General features: G+C 43.9%; 1 protein-coding gene across 5 annotated transcripts in view; it reads left to right on the plus strand.

Moving 5' to 3' along the window:
• Window positions 1–27,411, plus strand: part of KMT2D (lysine methyltransferase 2D) — a 212,813-nt gene that overhangs the window by 107,565 nt on the left and 77,837 nt on the right. For 4 of the 5 annotated variants that reach the window (XM_040341168.1, XM_040341170.1, XM_040341171.1 and 1 more), the window contains 9 exons: window positions 11,703–11,852; window positions 11,995–12,058; window positions 17,420–17,646; window positions 18,072–18,145; window positions 18,933–18,983; window positions 20,173–21,900; window positions 21,990–22,160; window positions 22,401–22,543; window positions 25,378–27,320. In XM_040341168.1, coding sequence (XP_040197102.1) covers window positions 11,703–11,852; window positions 11,995–12,058; window positions 17,420–17,646; window positions 18,072–18,145; window positions 18,933–18,983; window positions 20,173–21,900; window positions 21,990–22,160; window positions 22,401–22,543; window positions 25,378–27,320 — 4,551 coding nt within the window. The remainder of the gene's footprint in view (window positions 1–11,702; window positions 11,853–11,994; window positions 12,059–17,419; window positions 17,647–18,071; window positions 18,146–18,932; window positions 18,984–20,172; window positions 21,901–21,989; window positions 22,161–22,400; window positions 22,544–25,377; window positions 27,321–27,411) is intronic. The other variant, XM_040341169.1, reaches the window with a different exon arrangement.

Genomic DNA, 27,411 nt, shown 5'->3' on the forward strand with positions numbered 1-27,411 from the left:
TTGCCACGAATGCCGTCTCACCATTGCCACCAATGCCGCCTCACCATTGCCACCAATGCCGCCTCACCATTGCCACCAATGCCGCCTCACCATTGCCACCAATGCCGCCTCACCATTGCCACCAATGCCGCCTCACCATTGCCACCAATGCCGCCTCACCATTGCCACCAATGCCGCCTGATCGATGCATATATGCAGCCTCGGAGGGCAGAGGGAGGGGGGCGGGACGAGTGCCAGCAGATTACAAACAGGAGAATCTCTTGTTTACTGTGGCCTCTTTAATACAAAGTCCCGCCTCCTATTATAGACAGAACAGTCGTCCAATGGCATCCCAGGAGACGGGACTTCCAATACAGACGCTGCTGAGTAAACAGGAGATTCTCTTCATGTAATCTCATGGCGCTCGTCCTGCCCCCTCCCTGTCCCCTCCAAGGCAGCGCCGATAAATGCTGTATATATCTTTTGTGGCCCTGGGGGCCACAAACAATATATCCAAATCCCCAGGGGTGCCATATTAAATCAACGGGGGCCGCATCTGGCCCGCGGGCGGACTTTGGGCATGCCTGTCCTAGAAGTACCCTAAAAGGGGGTTCACTTCTCATTCTACCATCTCTAAGTGGCCCTGGCAGAACACCATCAAAGCCTATGATTTGATGGATCAGGTTTCGGCCTTTACTGTCATAACTCTTACAATATCTTTGCTGCTTGGGTTTTTCAGCATGAAGTTGCTGTTTCACAAATTTGCAAGACCTACCACCTTGTATTCTGTTGGCACTTAAAGTTCTACCTGGTGAAAATTCAGGTATTTTGATGCCAGCTTCACATGCAAGGTCCTTCATGCAACTTTTTAAACTGCATGCAGTCACAGGTCTATTGGTTTCTTCTTTGGCCTTTTAGCGTTTGCTTGCTGTGTTATCGACTCCTGCCTTGGAGCACCATTGAGACATCCCCGAAGGTTTAGGATGTCTGTGTCCCTTAATGGGGAAAAAAAATTGGATTTTTGTATATTCCATAACATTTCTTGGAGTGCCCTGAATCACCAAGGGCCCACCACTCGTTTTTATAATCGTGATTTTAGTATTGCTTTGCTACAAATCCATGATATGCTGGTAGCAGAAGGGGGGTTATCATTGGCAGGTCTACAGTGTTTCTGTTGGGGTTTAACCCTCCTGTAGGCAGCAGTGTACCTTGAAGGTTAAAGACTTGCTGTGTTCCTCAGTTGACTACAAGAAAAGGATTTTGTTATGTTGAGTACAAAAATTCTATTTCACCAGTTACGTTCTGTTTGCACATAAATATTTTGTGTAATCTTTCCTATTAGAGGAGGCAGGTCTGCAAGAATGGAGTGGGGGCTGTAGGAGGTTGTGGCCTTTCACTTGTAAGATGGAGCAGAGGAGGCATAGGGCTGCAGAATTGTAAGATGGAGCAGAGGAGGCATAGGGCTGCAGAATTGGAAGGGGCTGTGGCTTCAGTTCGTTCTTTGTGTCCCATAGGAACGTCCATAATTTGCCAATTTTCCTGGGGTGGACTTGTAGTCCACACAGATAATGATAAAAAATTTAATTTGATTTCCAATCTGCAGCATTAAATTTAATGGGGACAAAGACTTTCATAGAACAGTTTTTCCTAAAAAGTAATATCTTATTTATTTAAAATGATCTGGTAACAGTATTCTTATTTTGTTTCTGTTGGTGAAATATTGTGATGTGCTTAATGTTGCTTAACGTTGGGCTGTGTTATGCTCTGCTACATTTAAAGCGGAGGTTTACCCTAAAAAACATCTATGTACCATCCCATCCAGCATACTTGCATCAGCTACAGTATGTTTTTTTTTTTGTGTGTGCTGTATTTAGCGTTTTAATCGTTCGGTTTCTTTTCAGACTCCTGCGGGGAATAGGCGTTCCTATCAAGAGGGGAACATAATTGACGTCCGGCTATGGCGCGTCACGCGTTCCGAAAATAGCCGCACTAGGACTCGGCTCTTCACGGCGCTATATGGCGCCTGCGCACAGACTAGGAGCTGACTGCGCAGGCGCCGTATACAGCCGAGTCCTATTTCGGCTATTTTCGGAACGCGTGACGCGCCATAGCCGGACGTCAATCATGTTCCCCTCTTCATAGGAACGCCTATTCCCCGCGGGAGTCTGAAAAGAAACCGAGCGATTAAACGGTAAATACAGCGCAGAAAGAAAAAAAAAGCATACTGTAGCTGACGCAAGTATGCTGGATGGGATGGTACATAGTTATTTTAGGGTGAACCTCCTCTTTAAGATCTATTTTGATCTGTTACCAAGTTTAAGCTGCTCTGATTCTTTGGTCTGGGTTGTGCTAGAGTTTTCTTTATCGTACATCACGGGACACAGAGTCTAGAATTTACTGATTGGGTTATATTCTACCTTCAAGTGCTGGACACTGGTGTAATCAATTAGAACAGGAAGTTCCCTCCCTATATAACCCCTCCCATACAGGGAGCACCTCATTTTTCTCACCAGTGTCTAAGGTGTTGGTCACGAGTGAACATGTGCTCTGAGGAGCTCCACTGGAGGGATCCATGCTGGATTTAAAAAGCCTCCTTAAAATCCGGATCCGTCCAATTTGCTTCATAGCCAAAGTGGACGGTACCCGGGCCTCGGTACGAAGAACAAGGTTTTGCCTATAATGCTTCTCTCTGAGAGCTGGACCCTGGGTTCCAGTACATTGGTCGATGCCAAAGACCAAATGTTTTTTCTGTTGCCAGGGTGCTATATAGGTCCAGGGGAGAGGTGACCTGCTATGGACCCCAGTCCCTGAAGGTCTGAGATGAAGCCCACGGTGAGGGGTGAAGGATAGGCCTCTTGCTTTGCAATACCCTGCAGCGTGGAAAGGTAAGTGGAGGTACCTACGGGACATGGTCCGACAGTAGGTCTTCCTTTATGGGCACTATGGGTCTCGCCTATTTTTATGCTTCTATGCATGGGCAACTTAACCACGATGTCTTCTGAGACAGGATGGCTCTGGCACCCATATACCTCCCCTAGTTGGTTCTAGTCCTCTGCTTAAGGGGCTATTGGGTATTGCCTATAATGCATGTGTGCCTGGGCAAAAAAAACACTGTCTGTTGAGGCAGGATGGCTGTAGTACCCATAGATCTCCCCTTGAGGAAGCTGGTACCCCTAAGTCCTATGCAAAGGATTGTCATGAGTAGCTGCATGTCTTATCTGTTTTCCACCACTAAAGGCAGTAAAAAGACATGCCTGGTGTTTCGCTTACCATGCTTTCCAGGAACCGAAGCTCAAGGTTTTCTGATCTATGGGGTGCGGCTTACTTCCTCCGCTTCAGGCTCTGCCCAAATGGGGCACGGCGCTCCTTGGGGGATCTCCCTCTCCCCCCGCCTCCAACATTCCCCTACGTGCGCGAGGGGGGGGGGTGCGCTTTGTAGGCAGGGGAAGATGTGGTTGCCGCTGGCGCACGTGCTCGCCGGCTCATGGTGCAAACGCAGGGTGGCTTCTTCGAAAGGCCCAGACGTCAGAGCTCTGTAAAGCCAGGGGGACACGGTAGCTTGGGGCACGCAAGCACCTCGTGTGGATTGGATACAGATTCATCTAAGACGCCTACTCAGCATCTAGCTGTGCAGATTAGCAGGCATTATTTTGCTAGACTAAGTTCAGCTGTTGATGCTCCAGGGTTAAGTTCCTCTGCCTTTTGGCTTAGGACTTTTCTTGTCTCCCCGTAAATGAGGGTTCAGGGGCAGGAATGGGGATCACCACCTGAATCTGGTGCCCCTTTTTTCATGCTTGCATGATACTATCCTCCCCTGTAGAGACTTAAAGCGGTTGTAAACCCATCGATGTAACACTTAAAAAAACTGTTAACATTCCCGGCATGCCGGGAATGCTAACTGCACATTGGTTGTGCTCTCAACCAAACTGTCAAACCATCCAATGGCTGGTGTCATAACTGATCACATGTGCAGCTTCATGGCAGTTGAAGATTGAACAAAGGCCAAGATGGCAGCTTCCTTGGCTGAAAAAGATAGGAGGGTTTACAACCGCTTTAAGACAGCTCACATAATGAGCTATCAGCCCTGTCAGGCGTTGCAGCCTCCCCCAACATTGCAGTCACTCTGCATATGTTTTTTGCATTGCATTATGGGTCTATAAGAGGTTAACTGCTATATTCACAGCATCCTCACAAGCAGAAAACAGGGTGTGTCCCTTTCCCTGCTCTAAATCCTCAAACAAGGGGATTAAAAGACCCGAGGATGAAGGTTCACTGTCAGAACAGATAAACAGGTACGGCCTAATGAGGAGAAACGATCAGAAGCCCCACAAGCTCTAGTTGCAGCTGCAGTCTTTTCAGAGATTCAAGCTGCATATAACTTCCCTCAGCCTAGACAGCCAGGCCTCTGTCTCTATTAGGTCCTCATCCTGGTGTTGGCTTTAGGCTAACCGTATGCACAATGGGGGATGCACAGTTGCTGCTGTGCACATGGCCAACATCGCAGGTTTGCGGAGACGCACATCTGCAGAGCATAACTGCCTCTTTACCAGTCCGCATGTTTGCATTAAGTTTGGAATGTTCAAAATGCATGTGGGGTAAAAACAGGTAACCGAGCATGTTTTATTGTGGATCACATAAATATACATGCTTTTTTGTTTGTATGATTTTACATGGTCACATGATGTGTTTAATCACAGCAAAGTGCCTAAAATCGCATAAAAATGCTTAAAGTGCATAAGGATGCGGGATGACATATGGTTACCTGATAACCAGAGTCCTTGATTACCCAAGGATATTTGGTCACACAGAGAGGCTTGTTTCCACAGGAATGCCTAAAATTGCATAAAGATGCTGGAGTGCATAGAAATGCGGGATCACACATGGTTACCTGATAACCCGAGCCCTGGATTACTCAGGCACATTTGGTCACACGGAGAGGTTGTGTCCGCAGAAATGCCAAAAATCGCATTAAAATGCTTCATTGCATAAAAATGCTGGATCGCGCAGGGGTGCTCGAGCATACAAGAATCCTTGGTCACACAAGGGTACTTGTCCGCACAGGAGTGCCTAAGATGCATAGATTTTGGATCGCATGAAAATTGCTGAATCGCATAAGGATGCATGTTTGCCTAGATTTTTCATTATGAGGCATGATTATTAGGTTTCCTTAATTATACAGGATTCCTTGGCCTTACATAGGAATACGTGTCTGCGGGGGTACGGGGTTGCATAATGCTGCATAACACGTTCATAGCGCATACTTGCTTGCAAGATGCTTGTTCATAGCTCACATGCTACATGTATACGTGTATGCAGCACGCCCCCCTTTTTATGTTTTTTGCTAAAAACTTATTTGTATGAATTCACGCTTCCATGAACACACGCTTCCATAGAGGCATGTGGCTTTAAAGCTGGCCACATGCACATATGGAGAGTTATTTGCATGTGTGTGTATTTACAAGGCTGCTAGGGCCCGCCTCTAGCAGGTCTAAAGGCCCAGGGTATAGCAGCAATGGCATACCAAGGCAAAACTCCTGCTGACAGATCAGTCAGTAGCATGACTAGGCTTAGGGGAGTCCAGCATGGTTAAATATCTGGAACTCCTAGAGGGAATATGTGGCTTCATCCGAACACAGTTCCCTATTCTCAGTTTTATTCAAAGCTGATATAAACACTATTCTGTCGGCCTGGAATGAATGGATCCTAACCTAGCATTATCTCAGGAGTTTGGTCCCAGGGATATGCTGGAATTTCAGTTGATGGTTCTTACCTAAATGATTGGCAGAAGGGAATATCCTTCATACCCGTTACCTGGGAGCAGGTTGCGAGGGCTGGCCTCTAGGGATAGAATCCAGGCCTGGAAGAGACCATGGCACAGGGAAGGTGGTCAAGCTCCAAAGGAGCCTTATCTGCTAGCTTTCTAGAGCTAAGGATGGAGCCATCTGGCTTAAGGGCCTAAACGTTTAGGTTACAAGGTTGCTCTGGCCGGATACAATCTGACTATGCTTCTCTAGTGGTTTACTTTGTTTACCAGGGAGGAGCTTGGGCCTTGCCTATTGTCAATTATCATTTCATGGAATACTAGATTGACTGGCAATTCGCTGGAGCCGTCAACAATCGTGTCAGGGAGAGTGACCTCTACACCCCGACTTTTTCCTGACCAAATGTCAAACGGTACCCTGTACATAAAAGGTGTTGACGTCCAGGTTCAACAAGAAATTGAGCAACTGTGTGTCAAGGACAAAGGATCCACCCGCATGCGGGACAGATGTGTTGGGGATCCTGCGGGGCCAGTTGTCACTGGTTTATGTGTTTCTCCCCCCAGGGCCGCAACTTTCGTGGCTTCCGTGCTAAATCAGAAGAGAACGGAAGCTGGCCTAATTGCTCCGGCATAGCCCATACGACCTGACTGTGCAGGGACAGCAGAGGTGATCGTAGAGGAACCATGGGCCCTTACAGCTTGTCCAGGCCTGCTTCGCAGGGTTACATCCTGTCTTGCATACAGGGGTATTAAGGGTCTGGCTGTTATAGCCCGCGTTCTTGAGGATCGGGGGTTTTAGAATCGGTGGCAATTACCTTGATTCATACAGGAGAGCTGGCCTCCAGAACCAGATGTCCTAGGATCTGAAAGACCCATGTTCCTGGTGTGAAACCAAGGGGTGGCACCCTTGGTAGCATGTCTTAGGTAAAATTCTTGCCTTCCTACATTGGAAAGGTGATGGAGCTAGCCTTAAGTTCCATCAAGGATCCGATCTTGGCCTTGTCAATATTTTCAAGGGTCGCTTGTGTCACACTCTTGATCCGGGCCGTTATACAAGGGGTGACGGGTATAAGTCCGCCAGTTAGGTCGCCCTTGTGCTTGAAAGATTGGATCTAGTGTTGCTAGCTTACATAGTCAGCACCTGGGGCAGATGCACCATAATTCCCTTCATCCTTCTAAGGAGGAAATTGGTGTTCTTGGTTGCGGTTGCCTCCGCAAGAGAGTATTGGCAACTTTCTTTGTATAGAGCCATACTTAATTATTTTTTCAAGAAGGGTGATGTTAAATCTTCACCCAACCTTATTTACTAGTAGGATCTAGTGTTCATTTGAATCTAGATATTCTTGCCTTCCTTTTCTTTTTTTCAAGACCTTGGTCCGCGGAAGAAAAGGTTATTGCTTTCTCTCAATAAGATGAGAGCAGTTAAAAATCTAACGTTTTGTTTTGCTGCCAGAAGACCCTAGATGTGGGCGGGCAGTGTTTGGATCAGCTATTAAAATGGCTACACGCTCTCTCGTTGGAGTAAGAGGTCAAGACCTATCTGAAGCAGCTGCTCGGATATTGAAAACTGATGTTGTTGCGCTACCAGGAGGCCCCAGGGAAGGGCAGGCAGAGTCCAAATCAACTGTTGTCAAATGTTGATTCATCAGGTCGTTATTCAGGCTTGTGGTTTAAAGAGAGGGCTTCCTGTTTCTTTTGGGGTGCACCCTAACAGGATAGTAAGCACTTCATGCGTGGTGCATTACCAAGCCTTTATGACTCAGATTTGCCAGGCCGCAACTTGGTCGTTTGTGCTTACGTTCACTAATCCCTATCAGGTGAACATAAGACGGCATGAGGATGCAGCCCTTTTTTTGGCGCAGTATGCTGCAGGCAGCATTATAGGTTCTCATGTCTGATGTTAGCGGTATGCGTTGTTGGTTTCTCCCTCCCCTCAGTAAGCATTGCTTTAGGACGTCCCACTTAGTAATTACTAGATTCTGTGTATACAGTAAACCGGCACGTTTATCTCCCATGCCGTACTCCGTGAGTACCCCACAGGGGAATACTCTCACTTGCAGCTATGGCAGAGATCAGGTGAAAGGGAGCCAATTCGAAATTGCAAGCGAACATTCACTCTGAAGGTCCGCACAACACAACTTCAGAGTGACCATGCGTCCCTTGCACCAGTGGTTTGAACACCCGTCTTGGCATCAAATTCTGGCTCTTTCAGGCAAGCAACAAGCTTATTTGACTGACCCCCCCGAAAAATTCTCTCATTGACAAATACTGTCCAGCGATCTTCTGCATTCTACTTCTTGGCACACAGCTGGCAGGTGGATTATCTCCACCGCCACTGCTTGGACCAAGGGGAATGTTGTCTTTATCCAGATGTGTTCAATCTTATTTTCCAAAGATTGGGGATTCTGGATATCGATATTCAAGCCTCCAGATTCAGCAACAAACTACCACTGTTGGTTGCCAAAACCAGGAATCCTCTAGCCCTGGCCTTGGATGCCCTAATTATCCCATGGTTTCAGTTTAGACTAATGTATGCCTTCCCAACAGTGCAAATTCAGCTGTGCTTGTTGCACTCTGTGCTTCCCTGGGACCTTATTTTGTATCTCTGCCTTGCAGAAACCACCTTTTGGACCCATTGGGGATATTCTTTTGGACATTCTTGCCAGCAAAGTAGCCTTGTTGGTAGGCATGTATGTAAAAGAACCGTTCCTCCCACTTCCCAACAAGGTTGTTTTTACACCTGAAACATCTTTTCTTCCATGGGTGGTTTTAGTTTTTCACCTCAAGGAGGACATTGTTTTGCCATCCTTATGCCCTGCACCTAAACATTCAAGAAGGATGCTCTTTATTTCCTAGGCATAGAGTGGTTAGAGAAAAACCTAAAACTACTGCGATCAAATTGCTTCCCTCTTTGTTCCCTTTTCGGGTCCTCATAAGTGGCACCCTGCTTCCAAGACCTTACTTAACATCTAGAGAAAAGTGCCAGCACAGGATGGATCCTGTGGGTAACACAGTGCCGCGTCCTAAATGTCAATTGGAAGTATGTTGGAAAACGAAAAAATGTACTTTCTAGGCACCAATTATAAAAATGAACAGTAATTTTATTCACAATTGAATACATAGTTCAAAAAAGAAAACACAACATTGATGAAAAAACCTGTAGATACACTACAGTAGCGACTAAAAAGCGCACCAAGATTTGGTCACATGGAACCATGGGTGTAGGAACCCTTAAAAATCTGGGGGGGACAGCATTTTTACTCGCCAGGTATATTCTTATTCAGTAAACTGGGAGTTGTTTATAAGTTATTTTTGGACAGATCGTGTCACGGTCAGGGAAGTGGAGAGCTGGACTGGAGCTGCTATGAGGGAGACATCAGAGTGAGATGGGGAGACACTGTCAATACAAGGCATGGCCCATACTTTGCATTGTCTGCTGTCCTCAGGGACAGATCCAGAGATCGCACTTTATAACAATCTCTGGATTGGATCTGTCCCTGGGGACAGCAGACAATGGCATCATTGGCATTGATGATTTAATTCGGGTTTTGGAACTGACCTGCTGACAAGGCGTGTTGCTTGCTGGACCGCAGACGGGATCTGATGGCCACAGGGAAGATGGCAAGATGCTATGGTGACATGCTGCTTGCTGGACAGGTCTGATGGCTGCAAGATGTGGGTGTAGGTCAATTTATGTCACCTTGGCTGCAGATAGCTCATCTACTCTATACCTGGGTGGTGAACAAAGCAACACCCCCCCCCCCCTTTATCAGGTAAGCTCACAGCTCAGCTACTATAGGTGGGTGGTGGTCACACAGCAATATACAGCACACTCCTCCATTCTGTAAGCTGTACATAGCACACGCCTCCATTCTGTAACCTGTACATAGCACACGCCTCCATTCTGTAACCTGTACATAGCACACGCCTCCATTCTGTAACCTGTACATAGCACACGCCTCCATTCTGTAACCTGTACATAGCACACACCTCCATTCTGTAACCTGTACATAGCACACACCTCCATTCTGTAACCTGTACATAGCACACGCCTCCATTCTGTAACCTGTACATGGCACACTCCTCCATTCTGTAACCTGTACATAGCACACTCCTCCATTCTGTAACCTGTACATAGCACATGCCTGCATTTTGCAACCTGTAGATAGCACACACCTCCATTCTGTAACCTGTACATAGCACATGCCTGCATTCTACAACCAGTACATATCACAAGCCTCCATTTTGCAAGCCCCCCTACACAGCAACCTCCCCCTTCTCTACCAGACCAGCACAGTCAGAATGGCAGAGGGCAGACACACACCAGCCTCTTCTCACAACACATACACCCCCCTATCATCAGCTCACCTGGGGCTCTCAGTTTCAGACTCCAGAAGTTGGTGTGGACACAGTGTGTAACAGCAGCAGCCACCCCCGCGCTGAATGACACACTCAGCTCGGCTTCTCAGCAGTGGTGGGTGGAGCTAGCAGGGGAAACCAGACCATACCATTTTGGCCACAGCACTGGGGGTGTTCCAGCTAACAGAAAAAATACTAAACAGAGCAGCAAGGGAGGCCCTTGGAAGTCTGTTAGACAGTGTCACCCGACCTCGGTGCAGACCAAGTCCTCCTAACCTGGGGGGGGATTTTACCATACCTGTCCCCCCCGCATTATTTCCTGGGGGGGGTGTGTCCCCCCCCCCCCCCCCCGGTTCCTACGCCCATGCATGGAACGTGTGTAATTTATAGACTGTATTATAACAATATTTGCTCTACATGTTTCGTGAGAATCGCTTCTTCAGGAGCTATTGTAATTTTCAATGTGGAGTCCTTATTTAAATACAAGCAGGGGATAATGTAGTATAAAGCCGAACCTTCCAGTATACCAATATGCTGTATTTTGGAATATGTGTTCCTAGCATCTGGTAATGAACCAAAAGGATAACATTATCAATGAATGTTGACACTGGTTATTTCCAAAACATATAGATCACAGCAAACTGGCCTAGTAGGCAGATTGGTCTCTTTAAAACGGCATATAAGAAGGCAGGGAGTAAAATTGCATCAGTGATAGAAGTGCAGCATGGATGATCCAGGTAGAGGAGTCCACAGATGGGATCACCCCTGGATCATCCAGGCTGCACTTCTATCACTAATGCATAAATCTTCTTGGTTTATTCTGCATTGCTTACTACAGAATGAGGGCTCGGGGAGTGGGATAGGGTTCAATCACCTAAAGGTACACCCCTATATACAATGTTGTATGAATATTCCACCTGTGACATATGGAGGTTAGTCAAGTCAAAATCTCTCTCCCCCCCCCCCCCCCCCCCCAACGTGCTGAAAATCAAAGGGTTGTTATCTTTCCTTTTAGGGAGCAGTTAGGATTGCCTGTGTGCAGTTTTTGTTGTTGCATTAAAAAAAAAAAAAAAAGATTTTCTTTATCACATGGAGAACAAATGCTTATTTGGTAACCTCTGATATCTTACCTGCACTCCCCTGAAGCAAGGGAAGCGTAGATTAAGCTTCATTAGCTTTTTCCCCAGCCGATGTGACAGCTGAAGCCGGAAATTATGTTTTAACGGGTTTGGGGGGGACTGACTTTTTACTAGGGTGCTTTGAAGCGATTAGGCGGCTGTACAGATTTACACATGGTACCAGCCAGTAGTATGTCTAAAACCCTGCTGCTGTATGGAATACATCTGTGGCAGAAGGGTTACATTGGGAAATGTTCCTTTTTTTGGGGGGGGAAGAACATTTCTCTTTTTAATTGTAAAATATTTCCTTTCTGATCTATGTTCAATATGTTGTATGCACATTTTTAGTTTTGTCATAATTTCATTTTAAGTGTATATTGTCTGTTTCATCATCCCCCTCTGTGTGATATTTGGCTTTACAAAATGGCAGCCTTACTAAATGGAAAGGTTGTTTCTATAACTTGTCGTAAATTTTTATTCTACAGAGATACCCAAGATGGAGAACTCAGACATTCAAGAACTGTTGAAGGATGTTCTTGGTACTGTAGACCATGATCAGCCTGTGAATAGCTCAGCTGGCAGAAATGAAGGCGCGCCAACCAGTGGATCAGTAAGCCAAAGACCCTTTACTCAAGGTAAGCCAGTTACTATCTCAACATCAACCGTGTACCTTTTTTAAAACTTCTGTGTCTTGTGGTAGGAATATACTGTAATTGGCCACAGGTTTTCTGTAATTCCATTGTGAAATTTACTTATTGGTTACTTTGTTTTTTTCAGGTGCATCTATGGCTTCTAGCTTAAAGATTGAACCTTTTGCTCAGTCTGGCTTCTTGGACAACAGGTATGTTAACTTTTGCTGTGAGAAACTGAAATCCAAGCAACTCTTTTACTCGGATTTTATGTGGTAGACCAACACAATGTGGCACATAATTGTGAAGTGGAATGAAAATGATAAATGGGTTTCAATTTTTTTTTTTTTTAACATATATCTGACAAATGTGGTGTGCATTAGTGTTCAGCCCCCTTTACTGATTCCCCTAACTAAAATATAGTAGAACCAATTGCCTTCAGAAGTCACCTAATTAGTAAATAGTGTACATCTGTGTGTAATTAAATCGCAATGTAAATAAAGCTGTCCTGTGAAGCCCTCAGAGGTTTGTTGGAGAACCATACATGGTCAAATTTTGAAAGAATTCTCTTTTGAAAATCTGAAAATTTGTGCGTTTTGTAATCTGTTGATACCACCATTGATTTTGAAATTCGACCATCCAAGCTTTCAATTTCACCTCATGTTGTTGCAGAAAATAATTTGTGGCTGGGAATCCTTCTTTTCTTTCTGGGAATTTTCTTTTCTTGCACATGGGCATTTCATTTTTGATTTACATTTTTCACACGATTCTCCCATCATTGATTAGAGAATCGTTTGTTTAAAAAAACTTTGCTGCAGCCCACTAATGTTGCGAGATCCGAACGAAAATTCTTAGATAAGATTTTCGAAAGAAAATTCTTTCGAAATTCGACCCATGTGAACAAACAGCATCATGAAGGACAAGGAACACACCAGACAGGCCAGGGATAAAGTTGTGGTGAAGTTTAAAGCGGGGGTAGGTTATTTAAAAAAAAAAAATCCCAAGCTTTGAACATCTATTGGAGCAACTGAGAACCACCAAGACATGGCTGTCCACCTAAACTGACAGGCCGGGCAAGGCAAGCATTAATGAGAGAAGCAGCTAAGAGGCCCATGTTAACTCTGGTGGAGCTGCAAAAATCCACAGTTCAGGTGGGAGAATCTGTCCACAGGACAACTATTAGTCGTGCACTCTACAAATCTGGCCTTTATGGAAGAGTGGCAAGAAGAAAGCCATTGTTGGGGGGGGAGGCCATAAGAAGTCCAGTTTGCGAGAAGCCATGTGGGGGACACGACAAACCTGTGAAAGAAGGTGCTGTGGACAGATGAGGCCAGAAATTAACTTTTTGCTGTAAAGGCAAAACTTTGTGTGTTGGAAAGCGAACCATGCACATCACCTGGAGCATACCATCCCCACTATGAAACATGGTGGTGCCACATAATGTGGGGATGCTTTTCTTGAGCAGGGACAAGGAATCTGGTCAGAGTTGAGGGGAAAATGGATGGAGCCAAATACAGGGAAATCTTGGAAGAAAACCTATTTAGATTCTGCAAAAGACTTGAGCAGAGGTTCACCTTCCAGCAGGAAAACCTCCCTAAACATACAGCCAGAGCTACATTGGAATAATTTAGATCAAAGCATATTCATGTGTTAGAATGGCCCAGTGAAAGTCCAGACCTAAATCCAATCCAGAGAATCTTGGGCAAGACTTGAACATTTCTGGAATTCGGCGCATTTCCGTTTGGCAGGAGGGCTCTGTGATCCAATCTGACAGAGCTTGAGCTAACATGTCACTCTAGATGTGCAAAGCTGTTAGACATCCCCAAAAAAGACTTGCAGCTGTAATTGCAGTGAAAGGTGGTTCTACAAAGTATTGACTAAGGGGGGCTGAATACAAATGCACATTTCACATTTTATTTGTAAAACATTTTGAAAACCATTTATCATTTTCCTTCCACCTCACAATTATGTACCTCTTTGTGTTGGTCTATCACATAAAATCCTAATAAAATACATTTAAGTTTTTGGTGTGCTCCTGTAATATAGATGTATTGCCAGGAAAGGGTCATTATTTTGTTGGCATGGTAAATGTGATTCTAATCATCTAGTTATGCCATAAATGTTACTTATTTGGAATAATGTACAGATCACAATTTTTTTTTTTGTCAGAGTATGTCGCACATGAGCAACACCCTGTCTAAAAAAAAAAAAAATTACTTTGCATGCAGCTTACTAGATAACTACTTTGTTTCTGAAAACTATGTGGTTTGGGTTGTATGGTCACAGAGAAATGGGCACTAAGTTGAAGTGATCAATTGTAGTTGATTGACAGCATCACAGCAATTGGCCATCCCGCTGCAGTTAATCTATCCAATCGGGACTCGAGACACCGACTGGAGCTGGTGTGCCTGTTCCCGTCGCTGGAAATACCGGGTTCAGGTAAGTAAAAGGGGGGCCTGCTGCATCATGGGAGGTTTTTCACCTTAATGCATTAAGATGAAAAACCTTGAGGGTTTACAACCCCTTTAACCACTTCCCACCTGGCCCACTGCACATATACCGGGTGGGCGCTTCCTCCTGAGTGGATGTCCCTCAGAAGGAGGGGGATTGTGCGCGTGTCTGCGCCCGTGTCACCGGCCCACGGCGCATCTCCGTTTGGCAGGAGGGCTCTGTGATTGGCCCTCCTGATCACATGACGGCTGTGTCCAATCACGTCCCCAAAACACATGTCCCCACATATATAACAGTAAAAACATATGTCCCAATGATCACCTGCGCACGTATGTCCGTGATCACCTGCGCACGTCTGTCTGTGATCACACAATTAAATTTTTTTGGATTTCTTTTAAAAAAGAAAATATTTTTCCAAATTTCTGCGTTTTTTTTTTTGCTTATACCGCAAAAAATAAACAGTCGTGAATAAATGCCACCAAAAAGCTCTATTTGTGTGCACAAAATGATAAAAAATGTTATTTGGGTACAGCAAAGCATGACCGTGCAATTGTCATTAAAAGTGTGAGAGTGATGAAAATTTGGTCTGGGAATCGAGGGGGCTAAAGTGCCCAGTATTGATGTGGTTAATCTTGCCTTGTACAGAAATTAAGGCTGGTACACATGATGAGAATACCCGACGAATGATCGTCCTTTTTTTGTTTATTTTTTGCATGCTAGTTTCATATCGAAAACCAATAGTTATTAAAGTTACGAAACTCTCGTAAGACAGAATACAACATCAGAAGCGATGTAGTGTTTTGTATTGTAATATAATATTTTGTTTCCGAGCATGTGTGGTCTTGGTCACATGATTTTTATTTTTTGTAGAAATACTTTACTAATTACACAACATCAGTAGTTTAGTTATGGTACGTGAACATTTTTCGTGCTCATCTCTTTGGATATTTTTGCAGGCACGTGATTGGCTTTCGAAAGCTGTGTACTAACGAATAGATTATCAGACGATTCCTCCGAATGCTTTTTTTTCCCCCGTCACATATTCTCAATGTGTATATGGGCCTTCATGCCACATGCACAGCCTGCACTAGGGATCCAATAGTCTTCAAAGGGAATACATTCAAGACACACAACGTGTGTGTGTGTGTGTGTGTGTGTGTGTGTGTGTGTGTGTGTGTATAATATAAATCTCCGCAGATTGCGTGATTAAAGTGGTTGTAAACCCACTTTTTTTTACTTTTACCTACAGGTAAGCCTATAACAAGGCTTACCTGTAGGTAAGGAGAATATCTCCTAAACCTGCACGGTTTAGGAGATATTCCCCTTTGCAATGCGCCTCTGATTGCAGTGGCGCATGCGCAGGGGGGGGATCTGCGGCGAAAGGACCGGCTGCCGCCGGACCTTGCCGAATTTAAATCTCCCGCGCATGCGCGGGAGTGACGTCATGACCGCTCCAGCCAATCACAGCGCTGGAGTGGCGATACCGGGAAGACATGCCGAGTCAATATGATATCTCGCTCAGCGTGGACCAGGTAAGTTCTACACACCTTGTTCCGACGTAAGTATTTCATAATGAGCTAATATGCGGTGCATATTGGCTCATTATGACTTTTTTGCCTTGCATGAGAAACATTTTTTTTTTTTTTTGATGCGGGTTTACAACCGCTTTAACTATGCGTGTTATACGCTGATAATGCAATGTGGGCTGCCTTCGAGAGCACGGGGAGGGGGGTGGGACGAGTGTCGTCAGATTACATACAGCGAGAATATCCTGTTTACTCAGCAGCCTCTGTAATAGAACGTCCTGTCTCCTGGGCCAGCATTGGACCAGTGTTCTGTCTATCATAGAAGCCAATCCAAGAGACGGGACTGTATTAAAGAGGCCACCGAGTAAACAGGAGATTCTCACTGTATTTAATCTGACGGCGCTCATCCCACCCCCCTCCCTGTCCCCTCTGAGTCGGCAGTAATCTGAATTGAGATGGGTATTGCTCAGGCTGTATTCATGGCAATGGCAAGGCTGCAGATAGGCATTGATGGGCAATGGCGAGGCTGCAGATGGGCATTGATGGGCACTGACCCTTATTTTGCTTCAGAGTTCTTTATTTAAAAAGTTATTTTCCTGAAACTTCCCTCCTAAAATGAAGGTGCGTGTTATATGCCAATAAATACGGTAATTTCTTGGAATAAGACTATAAACTGGATTTGGCTCGCTTTTTTTTTTTTTTTTCTCTTTGTCTATTTTTTTTAAATATACTGGGTGGGCCATTTATACGGATACACCTAAATAAAATATTAACTTCCTGTTTGTGGCACATTAGTATATGAGGGGGGGGGGGACTTTTCAAGATGGGTGGTGACTATGGCGGCCATTTTGAAGTCGGCCATTTTGAATCCAACTTTTGTTTTTTCAATAGGTAGAGGGTCATGTGACACATCAAACTTATTGGTAATTTCACAAGAAAAACAATGGTGTGCTTGGTTTTAACGTAACTTTATTTTTTTCATGAGTTATTTACAAGTTTCTGACCACTTATAAAATGTGTTCAATGTGCTCTCCAGTGACATGCGGCGAGTGCTACGCTGTGGGCTATTGCTGAATGAAGCTAGGACAGCCACTGATGTTTCTTCATTAGACCCCTTTCACACTGGATACGCCTATAGCGGAGCGTTAAAATCGCGGTAAAACACATTGATTTTACTGCGATTTTAACGCTCCGCTATAGGTGTATCCAGTGCACACCATTGTTTTTCTTGTGAAATTCCCAATATGTTTGATGTGTCACATGACCCTCTTCCTATTGAAAAAACAAAAGTTGGATTCAAAATGGCCGCCATGGTCACCACCCATCTTGAAAAGTTTCCCCCCTCACATATACTAATGTGCCACAAACAGGAAGTTAATATCACCAACCATTCCCATTTTATTAAGGTGTATCCATATAAATGGCCCACCCTGTATATCTAGATATATATAAATATATATTTTTGTTTTCAATCCCGTTATCCAGAGCTTCGTCGCCTATTGTTAATTGAATTGATGTTTGTTTTTTGCATGTCTCTTATGGAGAATCTAGTATTGTGATGGGGCAAATTCTTAGTCTCTCTTTGCACTGATGTAGGGATAGAAGTGGCTTCTTCAGTCCTGAGAACTGTGACACTGATGGCTCATGGACCACAGCTTCCACCCCAACTACACCAACCACAGAGGGTGAGGCTGATGGCCTCTCCTACAATCAACGTAGCTTACAACGCTGGGAAAAAGATGAAGAACTAGGGGAGATGTCAACAATTTCACCTGTGCTGTATGCAAATAAAAACTTTCCTAATTTGAAAAAGGACTACCCAGGTGAGAAAATTCAAATGTTATGGAAAGCAAATGGGGGGGGGGGGAGACTTCTATATATAGCACAATATTGACACAATTTACACATGAATTTCAAAATGCTTAAAAACTGTAGTCATCCATTTCCATTGGATTCTCTGTACTATGTAAAGTTGGCCAGGGACATAAGGGGGCTGTTGGAGTAAACTGCTTCTTGTGTGCTCAGAACCGCATAAATGTGCTTACAGTGGCAAGTGTGCCCATGCACTGTGCCAGCTGCATTTATTCGGCATGTTGTAGGTCTGTTTAGGCTTATGTCTGTAGGGGTGTTAACGCTTGCCTACTGAACTCAACTTACATGAGACATAACCCTAAATTACCATAAATGTTTGTTCTTTACTTGTAAACCAATAGCTGTGACCAAAAGCCTTCATTTTATCTAATGTTAGATTGGTCGAGTCGATGCAAACAGATCATGAAGCTTTGGAGGAAAGTGCCAGCGCAAGACAAAGCTCCTTATTTGGTGTGTATTGTATCCTTGTTTTCAATGTATTTTCTGTATCCCTTTTGAGTGACATAGGAATTGTAAAGTCCATGGAGCTGCGTTCAGAAGGTTGGGGACACTGGCAAACAGAAGTAAGCCAGCCCCCCATATAACCTTGCTTCCAACTGCCATGTCTATTTTTTATTTATTTTTTTCTGTGGCTGAGGCAGAGGAACTTCAACCTTCATCTATTTTTGCTACAGTATTAGTATCCTGTTCTTTGGAAAGCTCACTCAATTTCATGATGCCTACAGCAGAGGAGTCCCTTTCCTTCACAGATGGCTGCACATCTTGCAGGGCTTAATCCTTATCTGCCCTGTCTCCCCCTACCCGAGGGACCTCTTGACCTTACAAGGATGACTTGGTCAGTCTCTAATGCTCCTTTCTATAGTAAGAACCTGCCTTCTCAATGTCCACTAGCAGTTTTGGACACTGCTCACAGTACTGACTTTTATTTCCATCCTAGTCTAGTGCCCAGTCTTGGAATCCCCATTGCAGTACACACAGGAGACCTTCACTTGGATGCTTTTGTCTTGCAACTGCAAAAATCTATCTTCTTTCTTTGCATAGATAAGATTAACCTCTATTAAATACTAGTATTCATTTTGATTGGAACTGCATCGACTCAATCCTCACTATAAGTCCACTCCCTGTGAACCTTTGACCAGTGAAGTGATCATGAGCTTAAAATTGCGTTCGACATGTGGTTATTGCAATGGTTGTCAAAGTTTATTCTTTTTTGACTTTATCTTTTTTTTTTCTTTAGCAAAAAGCCAAAGATAATCGTGCGGCACATCGCATAAACAAGGTACAGAAGGTAAACTCATGAATTCTTTTGATCTAAGTTTGACTGTTTCCTCTGTTGCTGTGTGTGTAGGGCATGTTTTTTAATCACAAGTCAAATTTGTTATCCCCATGGTCCATAATAGAATCTGTTTCTCTATATCTGACACTGTAGAGTATTTTTTGTGGCCCCTTTTAGTGGAGCGCCTAATTTGTGTTAATTCTGCTGTGCTTGAGCTGTATGTTAAGTGGGGGCAACTAAACTGTACAGTGAAGAGAATCCGGGAGACCACATCTTATACATTTTTAATTATGCCCTATCTGTTCTATACCTGTAATGTTAAATTGAGTACAAAACTGATCTCAGTACTTTGGGAATACTTTCTGAATAATCAATGGATGTCTTATTTTCTTAAACAATGTCTAAACCCAAATACAAAAGTATATAAGGTGTTACATCTTACTAGCCTACTAGTATTAGTTGTGGTTGAATTAGTTTTTTTGTTTTTCATTACATTTACTGCAAGTGCAGAAAAATATTTGTTGACCCTAGATCTGGAAACCAGTGTCCTTGTTACTACTTTAGTTCAACATCTCAAACAATGTGAGCTCACTCCATTTATTTTCTGTGAACAATAAAACTTGTCCTCCCTATGCAATGAAAATCAGGAAGGGGGAAGGTGTTTGTAGCTGCTAAAGAGTAGTGTTGTCACCCTAGGCGACTCTCCTATTTTAGAGTACAGGTGAGTATGGTCCAGTAGGACAGGAAATGTGGCAGGATCACGAGTAAAAATAAATAAAAAAAGCCAGAAAAAAAGTAACCTAATACATGCAGTAGGTGAAAAGCTAGTTATACATTTTTGGTTGACAGCAGTCACCAGGAAAAATAGAATACATCTTCCCTTTGTAGACAGAGCAATAAAAACCTGACATGTACCTCTTCACTCCTCTATCTAAAAAGAAAAGGTTTGCATTTGTTAGACACAATTCAAGTCTGTAGTCTGTTCTTTCTATTTTTCTGTGTGGCAAAGGAGATTGCTTGCTGTCCAATGTTTTGTAGTGTTGTTGATTTTGTTTATTGGTAGACGCACGATTTAAATGCTATAAATGCTGCACATTCATTACTTGTAGTAATTGGCATGTCCTGTCTTTTTTTTATTTTTATGGAAATAAATGTTTGACCTTGTTCATTTTCTGACTGCCTTTGATTACTGATTCTACAGCAGGCTGAAAGTCAGATCAATAAGCAATCCAAAGTAGAAGGTGTACGGAAGGCAGAGCGCCCAGTGCTTCAGCTTCAGATGCCATTGCAACCAGGGTCCCAGACGGCAGTGAATCCAGATCTCTTTATATCTAGTGGCTCTGCAGTGTCTACCTCTTCGGACTTATTTTTGAAACCTTCATCGGCTAGCACTCCAGGAACTGAATCTTCTAATGACATGTTTTTCAAACTGCCCCCTCAGTCACCATCACAAGAGCACTTTCCTACTTCACCTGCATATTCACTGGACCCCCGATATCCGTCTTCCATCACACAGTCTCCAGCATCTAGTGGAGGCTTTCAGACTCTTTCTGGGACAGAGCTTCAAAATTCACTGAATACACAGAATACAACTCAAAACATGGAATACCAGACTTGCCATTCATCCACTCCACATCATCAAACCGAGTCCTTCATCCAGCCACGCTACTCTACAGGATCACTTGATAATCTTTCATTGGTTGGAAGTCCTGGATCAAGGCCTTGCCAGCAGTTTGAAATCAAAATTGAGCCAATGATGTCTCCTACTCGTTACATAGATTCAAAGAGACAGACTGATGGAGCTCTTCAAATTAAGAAAGATGATGTTGGATCTCCTAGTTATTCACATTGTACAGGGTCTGATGGAGCAAATGAGATGAAATGTGATGTGTTCAAAGCACCCCTAACCCCTCGTATGTCCCAGATGGAACCTCACAGCCCTGCTCCATCACACAGAGATGCACACATGCAAGTACAGGTGGCATCACCACAGCATCATTCAGAAATGTATAGACAAACTTCCACAACCCCATACACAGATCCTTACTCCCAACCACCTCTAACTCCTAGACCTCAGCCTGTAGAAGGTATATTGGCTTCTCGGCCACTGTCTTCTGATCCTTTCACTCGTGTTCCTACAAGCCCCCAGTCACAAGGGAGCTCCCAGTCACCTTTAACGCCTAGACCATTGTCAACTGAAGCTTTTTGCCCATCCCCAGTCACTCCACGTTTTCAATCTCCAGACCCATACTCTCGTCCACCTTCCCGGCCACAGTCTCGGGATCCGTTTGCCCCTCCTCACAAACCACCTCGTCCTTCAGTTATGGAAGGTGGGTTTAAACCAGCAGCACAAATGTCTCATGCTTCTGGCAGTACAAACTATCCACAGTCTATGGATGCCCATACCAAAGTACAGGCAAGCCAGCAGCAGGCTTCTATGTTTGCTCGATCTCCTGGAGCCAATGTGTATCAGAGTTCTCAAAACCAATCGTGCTTCACTTTTCCTCATTCTCCTGGAGATGGTGTGAAAAGTTCTCCTTCTCACCAGCCCCATTTAACTCCTTCCCATTCAACAAGCAGTCATTTTGCCCCAAGCAAACCACAATGTTATACCTCTCCCAGTGGCAGTACGGCTACCTCCTTTCACCCTGCTGGTAGTCCACACTCATCTGGAAATAGTAGCACTTCAGAACTCTATGCTCAGTCCCCACTCCGTCCTCCTTCAGTATTACCCCAGGAAGCACCTTATCAGTCCCCAGCTTCTAGCCAGCGCACAGGCCTTAACTCTCCGGCAGAGAAACAAAGGGAAGATATTGCTTCCATTCCTAATTCTCTTGGCAGTACTGTTAAGGAAGTACCAGAGCTACAAGGAACACCTGAAGCTGCTCTTAGCAACCTCAGCCAGTCTGAACAGGAGAAACAAAGACAGGTATGTCTGTTTTTATATATGGTGAGGCACAGAAATTGTCCTAATTGCTGTATATGTAGCAAATGCTGACATGTCTTTATTACATTTAGCGTCAGAGGCTGCGAGAGCTTCTTATCAGGCAGCAAATCCAGAGGAATACATTGAGGCAGGAGAAAGAAGCTGCTGCTGCTGCTTTAAGCACACCCCAACAAGGGTGGAGTGGAGAACCTGGTGGGCAAGGGTATGATCCATCAGGGCGGCTTTCTGTGTACCCAACACAAGTGAGTTTTCAGACCTAATGCATAAATGTTATGTTAGGCAGTTTTTATGTTTGTTATAAATTTATACATGCTAGGCTTAAGTAATTTATTTATGCAGAGTGTTTGCAGCCAAGGATAAAGGGGGATCAAGGGATTATGTCCTCTTGCAATACTTCTAAGGGTTAAAGAGATGGATTTCATCCTGTTGCTTTTTTTATCCAATTGTTTGCTTTTTATTTCTTATATTCTTTTACTGTATAGATTAAAAATGAAATTGGAGCAATTCCGCCTTCTCCCGGTGCTCCAAAAGTTTCTGGACAAGTAGTACCATCATCACCATTTGCACAAGAGGAGCGACTGAGTACATCTTTGCCTTCACCTGCTGCTGTTGATATTTCTGCAAGGTACTTTGTCATTTTGTAATAAGTTTATTGTATGAAATTTCCAGGCATAAAAACTTGAATCCCGTTGCTTGCTCCCCCCCCCCCACATATCCCTGAATCCATTCTCCAGAGAATCATATTGGCCAGTGAGATTGTGGTATAGCTCTTGGTTTTGGAAATGATTGAGGCTTTAACCACTTCCAGACCTGCGCACGACGATGTACGTCCTATTTTTAAAGACGGATATCTCGGTAACGGCAGCAGCTGCTGTCACAACCGAGGTATCCATCTTTAGGGTGCGCGGTCTGGAATCCGATAATGGCGGTCTCCGCGGCGGATTCACCGCGAGATCGCCGTTATCGGTGGCGGGAGAGGGGCCCCCCCCCCTCCCGCCGCTCTCCCGTGCCCTCCGCCGCTTACCGGAGCCGTCGGTAGCGGCGGAGGCGATCGGATGCTGTCGGCTGGTGAGCGGGGACGGGACTGAAGGAAAAATCTCCTTCGCCCGTCCCCATAGCTCGGCTGGGCGGAAGTGACGTCAAAACGTCAGTCCCGCCCAGCCTCTTAAAGAGACAAATTTTTTTTTTGGTCATTTGAAAAAATGACATTTTTTATTTTTTTTCTATTTTTTGCATTTAAGCCCAAATATGAGATCTGAGGTCTTTTTGACCCCAGATCTCATATTTAAGAGGACCTGTCATGCTTTTTTCTATTACAAGGGATGTTTACATTCCTTGTAATAGGAATAAAAGTGATAATTTTTTTTTTTTTTTTTTTTTCAGTGTTAAAAATTCTAAAATAAATAAAAATAAATGCGAAAAGCAAAAAAAAATTTTTTTAAAGCGCCCCGTCCCGACGAGCTCGCGCGTAGAAGCGAACGCATACGCGAGTAGCGCCGACATATGAAAACGGTATTCAAACCACACAAGTGAGGTATCGCCGCGATCGTTAGAGCGAGAGCAATAATTTTAGCCTTAGGCCTACTCTGTAACTCAAAAAATGCAACCTGTAGAATTTTTTAAACGTCGCCTATCAAGATTTTTAAGGGTAAAAGTTTGACGCCATGCCACGAGCGGGCGCAATTTTTAAGCGTGACATGTTGGGCATCATTTTACTCGGCGTAACATTATCTTTCAAAATATATAAAACAATTGGGCCAAATTTATTGTTGTCTTATTTTTTAATTCAAAAAAGTGAATTTTTTCCAAAAAAAGTGCGCTTGTAAGACCGCTGCGCAAATACGGTGTGACAAAAAGTATTGGAATGACCACTATTTTATTCTCTAGGGTGTTAGAAAAAAAAAAATATATAATGTTTGGGGGTTTTAAGTAATTTTCTAGCAGAAAAAAATGTTTTAGTCTTGCAAACACCGAATCTGAAAAACACCTAAGGTCTGGAAGTGGTTAAGCAGTAGATGTGTGCGCATATGGCTAGCTGACCTTTGCTATAACTTTTTTTTTTTTTTTTTTTGCGACCTACATAATCGCTCTACTTTGTGTTTTTTTTTCAATTTTTTTTTTTTTTTAATCTCCAGATTTGTACAGTATTGTCAGCTTTAGTTTCTAGTCATTTTATACAATGCAGCTGTAAATCGAAAACTATCAATTTGTGGCTGCATTGATAAACATTGCAGCCAGCTACAGCAGCAACTCTCTATTCAGCTACAAATCCTCAGAAAATACAATCAGAGGTTTGTAGCTGCTACAAATCACTGCTACAAACTTGTTGGTGGGACATTGCCCATGGGGTTCAAAGTGCACTGCATTGTGAGTCACTGGCCTGAGATAAGTCTGTAGTCATTGAAGATGTTTTTTCTGCTTAACATACTTGTAGCACCTCACCAAGAATTAAAGATGGTGGATGAGTGTGATGGACCCTAGTACTCAAGAGGAGTACGTCTGCCGTAATACACTTCCCTTGCCCAGTACCAGCACAATCCAGTCACTAGCCATGATTCAGTGTAGGGTGGTAAGAAACGTAAGACTGTTTATTGAAACACAGGCACAAAGATCTACACTCTGGGGACAATCCCCCTTGTCATAATGACAGAGTGAGGTAAACTGTACATCCAGTAACAATAGAAACAGGTATATTCAAACTTTTCAACAGTAGACAGTCTTATCAGGAGGCAGGGCTGTTGGGGAAATCCCCCCTCGCCTCTAGCAACTAATAGCTGACAGTGATTTCATTAACCTCCTAATCTAATCCACATAAACATATACATCCCATAATAGTTTGCTCCCAAGGCAGATGGGAATAATGGGATACAGCCACTTAACAGTTTAAACCCCACCTCAAACTAGCAGTCTGAAAAGTGGAATTATTTCTTATATTTCTTGAGCGATATTATTGATAAATATTGCTGTCCTAAGTGAAGAAGCCTCTCCAACTTTCAACACAAACCACACATATAGAACCCATAATAACTGGTGAAACAAAATACGAGTCCGATGTGGTTGTACTGGGAGTCTGGTTAGGCAGACCAGACTGGGCGTCTCTGGTCACCCTGTGCCCCTAATAGACACAGGGTAACTTACACATTAGAGGGGCCTGGGGAGCTGGAAAATGGGTTTCCCGACCTCTCTAAGGTAAGCTGTGTTCCAGGGGCCCCCTGCCCAAAGTGACTCCCATCACAATAAGCATTCTGAAGAAAGTCGGCCAATAACCTTATCTGGTATTTTAAGTTTAACCCTGTTGTTAACATTGCATAAGGAAGAGGTTTATTTGTATTTTTGTGCACTCCATACAGTCATGCCCCAATTGATTTAATTATTAATGTTAAAATTATGCGCATGTGTAAGCACGGGTCTCAATTGTAATGCAATGTTTTGTTTTGTTTTTTTTTTTTTTTTGTTTAGACATTCTTCTGAAACACCACAGGCCTTCTATTCAAGGGGATCTTACCCTGATCAGCAAAATGTCTGGCAGCCACCAGTGACAGCACAAAGGACTATGGCACCTGTTCGGTTTCCAGAAGTTAATCGTCCATCACAGAGTCCTACAATGGGCAGTGCAGGAATAGTGCGTTTACCGTTTCCTGGAGATCAGCTGCCCTCTTCGGTCACTGTTGGTGGAGCGCCCTATATTGAGCTGCGTCATAATCATGGACAGAAGCTTCCAGTCAGTGGTCCTTTTTCACCACCTGGCTCTCAAAACAGGCCCCGCTTTTTTTTACCAAATGATGGTACCAGCTCCTTGTTAATGACGGGTGTAATTAGAGGTGAGGGTAATCCTTTACAAGTACCAGTCATAAGGAATCAATTGATGCAGCCTCAGAAAATTGTGACTGCTACTCCATCAGTTCCTCAGGGCAGAAACATTATTCATGTCCCACAAACACTTCAGACTAAAGTAGAAGCTGTTCCAGAGATCCCTCGGCAACAAACAGGTGATCCACCTCCTCCAGCCACCTCACAGGCTGAAAATTCAAAGGAAGCTTCTGTTGCTAGCATTGGGGCTAATAGAGTACAGTGTGAGGAACCTCCAGAGCTTGATGTTGATTTTGATTCACACAAAGACCTGGAAGATGATGATTTGGCAAATTTGAGCCTAGATGTTGCTAAAGCGGACGATGATTTGGACAACCTTGATAACCTTGAAACAAATGATCCACATTTAGATGATCTTCTGAACGGTGATGAGTTTGACCTCCTTGCCTATACAGACCCAGAATTGGACACAGGAGACAAAAAAGATATTTTCAATGAACATTTGCGTCTAGTTGAATCTGCAAATGAAAAAGCTGAAGAGGAGGCAATGCTTAAAATGGATCCAGTTGTGGAGGCGAAAACAGATGCGCTGCCAAACAAGTTACAGCAAGATTTGCAAGATAAAGCAAAAGTTGAAATAACCAAAGATAAACTAGCAGGAGGCTTAGGACTTGATTTGGGCCCCCGCCTTGATGGCCGTGGGAGTACTTCCCAAGTCCCTTCCAGTGTGGAAACAAATCAGTCTTCGTACCCAGGCGATTTAAAACCAAAGCTAGAAGACTGTGGCTTGAAGGCTAATACCTGTCAGTTTTCTGCAAGCAATTCCATCAATATTAAAACAGAATCATCCCTTGGAATGGAAAAGGTTTCACTAGGTTTATTAAAATCAGGACCTAGTCTTCATAATGCTAGTACAAATATTGTTCAAGCCACAAATCAGAGTGGCTCAATTTTTCCCAGTAAAGATTCTTCAGTTATGGTTAATCCAAGCAACCTAATATTAGGGAAATTTGATTTGGATGAAGGTCCACTAGGCATGCAGTGCAATCGACAGTCTCCCAGTGATGATCTAGATAAGATGGAGAGTTCTCTTGTAGCAAGTGAACTACCACTCCTAATAGAGGACCTTCTAGAACATGAGAAAAAAGAACAGCAGAAAAAGCAAATGCTGACATCCCAGCATACAGAAGGTGTACAGCCTCATCCAATGTTAACCAGCTCATCCATGCCTAATTCTTCAGCACCTCACCTTCAACAAGATGGACATCAAGCAAACTTAGTTGGAATAGGCCTCGTACCTAGGCATCAGGGCGCGGGTTCTGCTCCACAGCTTTTATCTTCTCAGCAGCAAATGCAGCAGAGACTTGGTGCACAAGCTAGCTCAACACTAGAGTCGCCCATGCATATTGCAGCCAACCAGAGTCACATGCTTGGCGGTCAACACTTGGTACAAGCTAGTGGTCATCAGCAGCAAGCGCTTCCGCCAAAGCCAATCTTGGGCCAGCAGATGATAATGAAGCAGCAGCAACAACAGCAGTTGGTTATGCAGCAACAGCCGCAGCAACTGGCAAACAACTTTTTCCCAGATACAGGTATCTTTATTACTTCTAAGAAAAAAAAAAGTTTGTCGCCAATATTTCTTTTAAATATTTTGAGTGCAGAACGATAGCTGCTGTTGGGAAT

This window comes from Rana temporaria, chromosome 2, assembly GCF_905171775.1.
Source record: "Rana temporaria chromosome 2, aRanTem1.1, whole genome shotgun sequence".
In the NCBI taxonomy this organism is placed as follows: Eukaryota; Metazoa; Chordata; class Amphibia; order Anura; family Ranidae; genus Rana; species Rana temporaria.